Source organism: Anguilla rostrata, chromosome 1, assembly GCF_018555375.3.
Source record: "Anguilla rostrata isolate EN2019 chromosome 1, ASM1855537v3, whole genome shotgun sequence".
Classification (NCBI taxonomy): domain Eukaryota; kingdom Metazoa; phylum Chordata; class Actinopteri; order Anguilliformes; family Anguillidae; genus Anguilla; species Anguilla rostrata.
Genome location: NC_057933.1, coordinates 875,737 through 885,862, shown reverse-complemented (window position 1 = coordinate 885,862; position 10,126 = coordinate 875,737). Strand labels below are relative to the sequence as shown.

Below are 10,126 nucleotides of genomic sequence, written 5' to 3'. Positions count from 1 at the left end.
AATGTCTGGACAGTTGTGTTTCCTGGTTAATTAGACTGAAGCAGGCAGGTGAACTGAGAGCTCATTTCTCTTACAGTGGTGGCCTGTGGAGCCACACATCCGCATTGCACAGCCAACACCATTCTGATATCCCCACAAATTAGTACAGGGGATGGATGGATGGACTGATGGATCCAGTGCCCCCTCCCTCCCTCCAGTGTCCCCGTGTTGGAGGAGAGGAGTAACATGGCTTCTGTCTTTCTCTCTCTGCCAGGGGGGGGCTGACTGGAGGGGAGCTGCCCAGATCGAGCGGGGCCTGCAGTCCAGAGATCGGACGTCCTGTCGCTGTGGAGGAGCACGTTACAAAACCAATGACCTTCCACAGTGAATGTAGGTCACCCTCCCAGACTCTGGAGAAACTGAGAAAGCTGTGTGTGTGCGCGTGTATACAGGTGTATGTGCATGTGGAGGCGGAACTTCAACTCCAGTCTTGAGCTGAATGGTTTTTTTTTTTTTTTTTTTACTTTTTAACCCTTAAACAGATACCTACTAATCCCTGCTCACGCTGTGTTCTGCCTTTAAAACTGTGCTTTTATTGGACCAATTGGTGTCTCATGTCTCAAACGTGCTCCAATCACAGTCTGGCATCTCAAAGCCGTCCTTCACCCCTGACTTCCTCTTCCTGTTTTGTGCGGAACACTCTGTAGTCCTTTTCAGGAGCAGCAGCCGTTCAGGTTTTCGGTTGTAGACTCCAGCGTGTGATGAGAAACACGACCCGTCTCCCCCACTCCGGCCGCCATTTCTGTCCTCCATCATACAGCTAGCGTAGCGAATAGCTCTCAGCGCTGGCACCTATCTCTGCTGCCTGTGTCACGCTGTTCTGCTTCATAACTCCCCCCCCCGCGTGAGCCCCCTCCGCGAGCCCCCCCCCCACGCGGTTATATAACAGCAGCAGCTGAAGCCGTTTCCAGTCCCTCGGCCTGTCGGTCCCCCGAGGGGCCAGTGAGCGGCGGCTAGCTGTTATTTGCGTGGGTTTGTTTCTCAGACTCTGGAGTGACAGACACACACAGCTCACAGGCACTTTTATTCTGTTCATCCTTTAAACTGCTCACAGGAGCTCTCAGTCCTGCAGTCTGCACACACATGGTCTGATGGCACTGTGTCCTGACTGGGATATGAACCCGTATCCCCCCAGTTCTGCAGTGTCTATTAACAGAGCCCCCCCCCCCCCGAGGCATCTCTGTGTTGCTTGTGCAATGATATCTTTAAACATTAACAACGAAACCATCTCAGACATCAAACAGCACTGTTACTGACCCTGATCCTGATCTAGACTGTGTGTCTGTGTGTGTGCGTGTGTTGTGTGCAGTGGGAGGAGAGTCATAGGGGCAGGGCATGTAGAAACCCCCCTCCCACCACAGCCAGCTGCTCGCTATCCCTCTCCCCCATGACAGTGTACATCCACCTGCTAACAGGCAGCAGCTTGTTTCTTCCTGCTTGTGCTGAGAAACGGGGATTCTGGGTAATTTACTCGCTCCTCTCTCTCCCCAGGAGCTGGTGGCTGCCTTCTCAACTCTGTGATGGAAAAGCATGGTAAGTGTGTCTCTCCTGATCCCCCTCCAACACCAGCCCATCTTCCCCAACACTTATCGCCCAACACCCACCCAGCTCCCCGAACACTTATCCCCCCAACACCCACCCAGCTCCCCCAACACTTATCGCCCCAACACCCACCCAGCTCCCCCAACACTTATCCCCGTATCACCCACCCAGCTCCCCCAACACTTATCCCCCAACACCCTCCCATCTTCCCCAACACTTATGTCCCCAATACCCACCCAGCTCCCCGAATATTATCCCCCAACACCCACCCAGCTCCCCAACACTTCCCCAACACCCACCCAGCTCCCCCAACACTTATCCCCCAACACCCACCCAGCTCCCCAACACTTATCCCCCAACACCCACCCATCTTTCCCCAACATTATCCCCCAACACCCACCCAGCTCCAACACTTATCCCCCAACACCCACCCAGCTCCCCCAACACTTCCCCAACACCCCATCTCCCAACATTTTCCCCAACACCACCCATCTCCCCCAACACTATGTCCCCACACCACCCCCACCTGCCCCAACACACCCTGCTCCCCAACACTCATCTCCCAACACAATCCCCCAACGCTCAGCTCCCCAACACCCACCAGCTCCTGCAACACTTATCCCCCAACACCCACCCAGCTCCCCCAACACTTATCCCCCACACCACTCAGCTCCCCAACACTTATCCCTACACCACACCAGCTCCCCCAACACTAGTCCCCAACACCCACTTGCCCCAACACTTTTCTCCCCCAACACCCACCCATCTCCCCCAACACTTATTTCCCCAATACCCACCTGCCCCAACACACACCCATCTCCCCAACACCCATGTCTACCCCCATGCTGAGGGTCCCCCTAGCTGCAGCAGGGTCCCTTCCCAATCCCATACCCCTCTGTGTTGGGCAAGCAGGTCTGGGAATGTTCTGGAATGTGGTGTGAAGTGTGTGTTCTGAGTGAGCATAGCTGTGGTCTTCCTCCTGTGTGCTGGGTTATTTGGGGCATGATGGTCACCTGAAGGTTACCTGTGTCTGTGAAGTAAAGTCTGAAGGTTACCTGCGTGTCTGTGAGGTGAAGTCTGAAGGTTACCTGTGTCTGTGTGACTGTGAGGTGAAGTCTGAAGGTTACCTGTGTCTGTGAGGTGAAGTCTGAAGGTTACCTGCGTGTCTGTGAGGTGAAGTCTGAAGGTTACCTGTGTCTGTGTGACTGTGAGGTGAAGTCGGAAGGTTACCTGCATGTCTGTGAGGTGAAGGCTGAAGGTTACCTGTGTGACTGTGTAACTCAGGTGAAGTGTTTTTATCAGATCAGGCCTGGCTGCTGAAGCTGTTTTTCCCTCCTGAAACACACTGACTGAACAGACAGAATCCCCGTGCATAGGACACACCCTCAGCAGCAAGGCTGGGAGGCTGTTACTGTTATTTAGCATGACTGTTTTCCTGAGGGGAGCCTTTAGCGTTAGCACGTTCCTGAGGGGAGCCTTTAGCGTTAGCACGTTCCTGAGGGGAGCCTTTAGCATTAGCACGTTCCTGAGGGGAGCCTTTAGCGTTAGCACGTTCCTGAGGGGCCTGCGTTAGCAGACCTTAGCATTAGCACTCCTGAGCGGAGCACTTTGAGGAGCTGTTAGCATTAGGCGTTCTGGAGCCTTAGCATGCTTCTGAGGAGCCTTTAGCATTAGCACTTTCCTGAGGGGAGCCTTTAGCATTAGCACTTTCCTCAGTGGAGCCTTTAGCATTAGCACTTTCCTGAGGGGAGCTGTTAGCATTAGCACTTTCCTGAGGGGAGCCTTTAGCGTTAGCACTTTCCTCAGTGGAGCCTTTAGCATTAGCACTTTCCTGAGGGGAGCCTTTAGCATTAGCACGTTCCTGAGGGGTGCCTTTAGCATTAGCACTTCTGAGGGAGCCTTTAGCTTAGCATTCCTGAGGGTGCCTTTAGCGTTAGCACGTTCTGAGGGTGCCTTTGCTTAGCATTCCTGAGGAGCCTTAGCGTTAGCACGTTCCTAGGTGAGCCTTTAGCTTAAGGCGTTCTGAGGAGCCTTTAGCGTTAGCACGTTTCTAAGGGGAGCCATTAGCGTTAGCACGTTTCTAAGGGGAGCCTTTAGCATTAGCATTTCCCTGAGGGGAGCCTTTAGCATTAGCACGTTCCTGAGGGGTGCCTTTAGCATTAGCACGTTCCTGACCGGCGGCGGTAGCATTAGCACGTGGACAGCAGAAGCAGCTGTGTGGATGAGCTGAACTCTGCTCCTCTCTCAGGGTGAGATGGGGCCTCTCCTGCAGAGCTCTGTCTCTGTTCAGGTAAACTGGTCGTCTCTGTTCCCGTGTTGGTTCCTAAGGGGCTCTAAAAGCGTGCCATGCCGCTATTTCCAGGCTTCTCACCGCATGCCCTGTTTTTACTGGGAACAGCCGGCTGACTGTGCTCATCCTGTGCCCCTGCAGTGCATTGTGGGAGTGCTGTATGTGGGACAGAGTTAAAGAGGACTTATCATTATACGTACTTACTGTGTTACTCTAACACAGGCGCTGTGTAGCTGTGCTCCCTGTGTTGCTGTTGCTCATCTCTCTCCCTCTCTCACTCTCTCTCTCTCTCTCTCTCTCTCTCTCTCTCTCTCTGTCTCAGTCTCAGTCTCTCCTACGCACTCTCTCTGTCAGTTTTTCCATTTTTGGAGCACATACACATGTAGCATCAAAGCACATCACACAATACAAGAACAAAAAGCACTATGGATGTTTCCTGTCGTGTTGTGTATTGTGAGTGTGTGTGTGTGTGCGCGCGCACGCTCATGCACCTATAATGTCTCTCCTGTCAGGCAGTGTGTGCATGCATGCGTGTGTGTGTGTGTGCAAACGCGTGTGTGTATGTGCGAGCATCTCTACTGCCCTCGTATCTGGTTATGAGCTCTTTGTCCAAGTGCCCGAGGTCTCTGAGTTAATTGCTTGTTCTCAGATGGATCTCTGAAATCCCCAAAAACAGCAAAGCTTTAGATTAAATTTAGATTCCTTTCATTTTAGATTAAAGGTAATAATACCCAGTCTTCTGTCACACCTTATCCTCCAGAATCTTTTCATTTAGAATCCTCTCTGCTCTACTGCAAGATCTGTGAGCGGTCCAGAGGAGTCTGCTCAACACCATCCCTGCGTCCCCCGGCACCTCCGTTTCCCTGCACCTCCCTGTTCGCCTGTGCCTCCCTGCACCTCCCTGTTTGCCTGCACCTCCCTGTGCCTCCCTGTTTGCCTGCACCTCCCTGTGCCTCCCTGTTTGCCTGCACCTCCCTGTGCCTCCCTGTTTGCCTGCACCCCCCTGTGCCTCCCTGTTTGCCGGCATCCACCTGCACCTCCCTGTTTCCCTGCAAAGCTGTGCAAATGCAGTGTAAATTCTGTGTAAATGCTGTGCAAATGCAGTGTAATCTCTGTGTAAAAGGCGTGCTGTGCTCTGATAGTCAAGTAAAAGATTTTGAAATTTAGCGGCCAAATCGAGCAGATATGTGCATAACTCTGGTTATTACAGCATCCCTGTTCGTGTGGTCTGGCTGCGCAGTGTGTGTAGGGCAGGTCTGGCTGCACAGTGTGTGCAGTGTGTAGGGCAGGTACGCTCTGGGGGAAAGTTCTGGAAGGAAAGCTCCAGGCTGTGTGAGTAATTGTCTCATTCTGGACAGAGTCCAGCCAGCAATCTCGCTCCTGTGGCACCTCCCTCCACCTCCACTCTTTCCTTCTTCTCTCCCTGTCCCGCCTCTCTCTCCCTTTCCTCTATTTTACTCTCTCTCTCCCTCTCTCTCCCTTTCCCCTTCCCCTTCTCTCTCTGTCTCCTTCTCCCTTTCTCTCTGTCTCCCTTTCCCTGTCCCCTTCCCCCTCTCCTTCCCTCCTCACTTCCTTCCCCTCTCTCTCCTCTTCCCCCTCCTTTTCCCTCCCCCTCTATCTCTCTCTCCCCTTCCCCCTCTATCTCCCTCTCTTTCTCTCGCTCTCACTCTCCCTCCCCTCTCTCTCTCTCTCTCTCTCTCACTCTCTTCCATCCCCTTTCTCTTATCAGCAAACCCCTGGCTGGCCTCATGCCTGACATTCTTGCAGGTTACAAATGTCTGTGGCGCAGTACCACCTGCCTACTCCAGAGGGCAGTGCAGCTGTGCACTGCAGCTCTGTGTGCATGTGTATGTATATGTGTGTGTGTGTGTGCGTGCGTGCATGCATGCATGTGTATGTATATGTGTGAGCATGTGCGTGTGTGTGTGTGCGTGCATGTGTGTGTGTTGGGGATGCATACATGTGCACATGTCGTGTAGATGTCCAGTATGTCTCTTGTGTCCCCGCTGTGGCATCGCCTGATTTGATTGGTGGGGCAGCAAAGTGCAGCAGGAGGCTGATAGGCTGGCTGCCTCGCTCAGCTCTCTCGGCCATGTGCTTCCAGCGGCTACTGCCCCCCCCCCCCCCACCCCATCTCATTTTAAACATCGCTCCTCTTTGTTGTCCTTCTGTGTGTCTGTCTGGCTCGGGGGGGTCATACCTGTGGGTAACTGAATGAGCAGAAGTGTGAAAGCGTGCTTCCTCTGCTCTGAGGAGAAGCTGAGCGGCGTCGCAGTGTCACAGTGCACCTGCAGCGCGTCAGGCTCTGTGTTCTTATCTGCCCTAAACTTCCTGTCCCACCCCCCCCCCACCGCCCACCCGGCTGGGAAGTTTACACCAGCAGAGCCTGCACACATTGCATAACCCTGGAAAACAATGGCCCTGTGTGCTGCGCATGTTTGTGTGTACGCGTGACAGGAGATACCTCTGTGATGTCACTTCCTGTTCCCCACAGGCTGCCGGCTCTGGCCTCTGGCTCGTGTTCCTGTTCTCAGGTTACTGCTCTGCTGAAGCCCCGCCCACCCCGTCAGAATGCTCCCCAAAAATCAGGGGAACGGGGGGGGCTTAGCCGAGGGGCGGGGCTTCTGATACCACCCTCTCCGTCCCACTCACACACACTCGCACTCAGGCACACACACACACACACACACACACACACACACACACACACACACTCTGGAAACTCTGTGCTGTGGAATGACTGGCATCCATTTGCGTACACCAGCGTGCTTCTTTATTTATGAAGTCAGACATCCAGGGAGGGAGGGATGAGGGAGCTGTGAAGGAGGGGCGGAGAGGACAACAGTGGAGGGAGGAGTGGAGGGAGGGAGAGAGGGAGGGAGGGAGGCAGGGAGAGCCAGACGAGAGCATAGTTTTAAGTTACCGGCAGACATCGGACGGCAGTAGCAGGCGGGTGGAGCGGGTTTATTTGGCCGCTCTCCTTGCCCCCCAGCCCGACCCAGCTGTGTGGCAGAAGGGGGCAGAGGTACAGCTGGCCCGGGGCACGGGGGCACTAGCATGGGACAGGCCATCCACCTGGAGTCCGCTGCCCCAAACCCTGCCAGGCACCGAGGTGGGTCCTGTGTGTGTGTGTGTGTGTGTGAGCATGTGTGCCTGTACGTGTGTGTGTGCGCGTGTGTGTATGTATGTGTGCGCATACGCATGTGTGCGAGCATGTGTATCTGTTTGTGTGTGTGTGCATGCGTGTGTGTGTCTGTCTGAGGGAGTGTGTGAGGTGGTATCTGGCAGGTGGGGAATGTGTTGCCGCTGGAATGTGGTGATTGCGAAATCAGGCGATGTTGCAGTCTTGTGCTCGTTTTCTCTGGAGGAGCTACACCAGAGTGCTCCTGTGTGTGTGTTTGTTGCTGTGCGTGTGTGGGTTTGTGTACTGGTGTATGTTTGTTTATATGTGTATGTTTGTGTGTGTGTGTGTGTGTGTGTGTACCGGTGTATATTTGTTGTGTTTTTATGTGTGTGTGTGTGTTGGTGTGTGTTTGTATGTGTGTGTGTGTGCTGGTGTATGTTTGTTGTTGTGTGTGTGTATTGGTGTATTTTTGTTGTTGTGTGTTTGTATGTGTTTGTACTGGTATATGTTTGTTGTTGTGTGTTTGTAAGTGTGTTTGTGCTGGTGTATGTTTGTTGCCGTGCATGTGTGGGTTTGTATGTGCATGTGTATGTGTGGGGTTGTGTATGTTTGTTGCTGTGTGTGTGGGGTTGTATATATGTGTGCGTGTGTGGGATTGTGTATTTTCACAAACAGGAAGATTTCACACAGTGGTGACCAGGGGCTGGAAAAGATGAAGGACTGCAGGGCATTTGTGGGAGATTAGTGGGAATGGGATTTAGCGTGTCTGCATCATGCAGCCAGAGCTTCGGGAGCCTTTCCAGTGTTTCCCCCGGAGTGAGGCATGCTGGGTAAGCGCCAGGGTGGGGTCAGAGGGTGTATGTTCCATGTGGGGCAGGGCCCTGTGACTTTGTGTATGCCTGTTTCCAGTGAGAACCAGTGCAAAAGACTTAAGAGTATAGGACTTCTGAGTGACTTAGGAGGACTCTGAGACTCTAGGATTCGTATGTGACTTGCGGGGACTGTAAGAGTGTACGACTCCTGTGTGAGTTATGGGGACTGTAAGAGTGTAGGACTCCTGTGTGAGTTATGGGGACTGTGAGTGTGTATGACTCCTGTGTGAGTTATGGGGACTGTGAGTGTGTATGACTCCTGTGTGAGTTATGGGGACTGTGTGTAGGACTCCTGTGTGAGTTGTGGGGACTGAGTATAGGACTCCTGTGTGAGTTGTGGGGACTGTAAGAGTGTAGGACTCCTGTGTGAGTTATATGGTTTGTAAGAGTGTTGTGCCAAATCTGGTTGTTATGCTAATGGCTGATGTTGAATCTGTTTGTGATGGTAACAGTTTGTGATGGTAACAGGTTGTGCTGACTGGTTGTGATGGTAACAGGTTGTGCTGACTGGTTGTGATGGTAACAGGTGATTCTGACTGGTTGTTATAGTAACAGGTGGTGCTGACTGGTTGTTATAGTGACAGGTGGTGCTGACTGGTTGTGATGGTAACAGGTGGTGCTTACCCTGGTTTGATGGTAGCTGGTGGTGCTGACTGGATTTGATGGTAACAGGTGGTGTTGACCCTGGTTGTGATAGTAACAGGTGGTGCTGACTCTGGTTGTTATAGTGACAGGTGGTGCTGACTCTGTGGTTTATCGGAGTCTGAGTGTGCACTGTTCCTCTGATGCTGTCTGTTCTCATCTCTGTGCCTGAAGCGATACCTGGTAACTGTCAGCCCTGTTTTATTTCAGGTGCTTAATTACCTGTGAACAGCGGGACTGACTGCTTCATCCCACTGTGTGTGTGTGTGTGTGTGTGTGTGTGTGTTTGGTATCTTTGCATTTTTATGCCTGTGTGTGTGCACCTGATTGTGTGTGTCCGTGTGTCTGTGTGCATACCTACTGTAAACAATGACATTGCCACACCCATATCATTGATACTTTGCCATTACAAAGGGGTGGGGATTTTAATATTTAATGGTTTAAGAAGTGGAAAATGATTGGAAAATTGACTGAAACAAAAGAGAATGTTGTCTAAGCTGAAGGAAGCTGACCGTGTTAGTGTTCCACCCCCCCCACCAACACGATGTTCTGCCCTGTGTTACTCGCGCGCGGGTACTTTCTGCTTCATCCTTAAATGAGTGCAGTCAACCAAGCAGCAGCGTTAGCACTGAGCCAGAGCTGTTTCAGAGCTAATAACACGGAGAAAACACGGGAGCTGAGCTGTTTGTTATTCCTGGATGAGCTCGAGCTGTGTGGGCGTTGAGTGTCCCTTCTGCAAACCAGAGGCCTGGAACTTGGAGTGTCCTGCTTAATGCTGGTGTGTCTGTCTGTGCAGTGTCCTCTGATGTGTCTGTCTGTGCAGTGTCCTCTGATGTGCATCTGTGCGTGTCCCAGTGTCTGTCTGTGCAGTGTGTCTATCTGTGCAGTGTCCCCTGGTGTGTCTGTCTGTGCAGTGTCCCCCTGTGTGTCTGTCTGTGCAGTGTCCTCTGATGTGTCTGTCTGTGCAGTGTCCTCTGATGTGTCTGTCTGTGCAGTGTCCCCCAGTGTGTCTGTCTGTGCAGTGTGTCTATCTGTGCAGTGTCCCCCTGATGTGTCTGTCTGTGCAGTGTCCCCCTGGTGTGTCTGTCTGTGCAGTGTTCTCTGGTGTGTTTGTCTGTGCAGTGTCCCCTGATGTGTCTGTCTGTGCAGTGTCCCCTGGTGTGTCTGTCTGTGCAGTGTCCCCTGATGTGTCTGTCTGTGCAGTGTCCCCTGGTGTGTCTGTCTGTGCAGTGTCCCCTGGTGTGTCTGTCTGTGCAGTGTCCCCCTGGTGTGTCTGTCTGTGCAGTGTCCCCCAGTGTGTCTGTCTGTGCAGTGTCCCCCAGTGTGTCTGTCTGTGCAGTGTCCCCCAGTGTGTCTGTCTGTGCACTGTCCCCCTGATGTGTCTGTCTGTGCAGTGTCCCCCAGTGTGTCTGTCTGTGCACTGTCCCCCTGATGTGTCTGTCTGTGCAGTGTCCCCCTGGTGTGTCTGTCTGTGCAGTGTCCACCACTGGGGGCACCAGTGGTGGAAGCTTAAGAGTGAGTGCGAGTGCGAGTGTGCGTGAGTGTGCGCGAGCGTGTGCGTGAGCGTGAGCGTGAGCGTGAGTGTGCTTGTTTGACCCTGAAAATGGTTGCGGCTTT

The 10,126-nt window shown here is 52.9% G+C and overlaps 1 protein-coding gene across 2 annotated transcripts in view; it reads left to right on the top strand.

Annotated features, from left to right (window-relative positions):
- The first annotated feature begins 255 nt into the window (after positions 1 to 255).
- phactr4b (phosphatase and actin regulator 4b) overlaps positions 256 to 10,126 on the top strand; it is a 33,778-nt gene continuing 23,907 nt past the window's right edge. The window contains exons 1-2 of one of the 2 annotated variants that reach the window (XM_064335787.1): positions 256 to 369; positions 1,531 to 1,572. In XM_064335787.1, the coding sequence (XP_064191857.1) occupies positions 1,560 to 1,572 (13 nt within the window). In that variant the 5' untranslated portion in view covers positions 256 to 369; positions 1,531 to 1,559. Of the gene's footprint in view, positions 370 to 1,530; positions 1,573 to 6,774; positions 6,984 to 10,126 lie in introns of those variants that run through there. The other variant, XM_064335636.1, reaches the window with a different exon arrangement.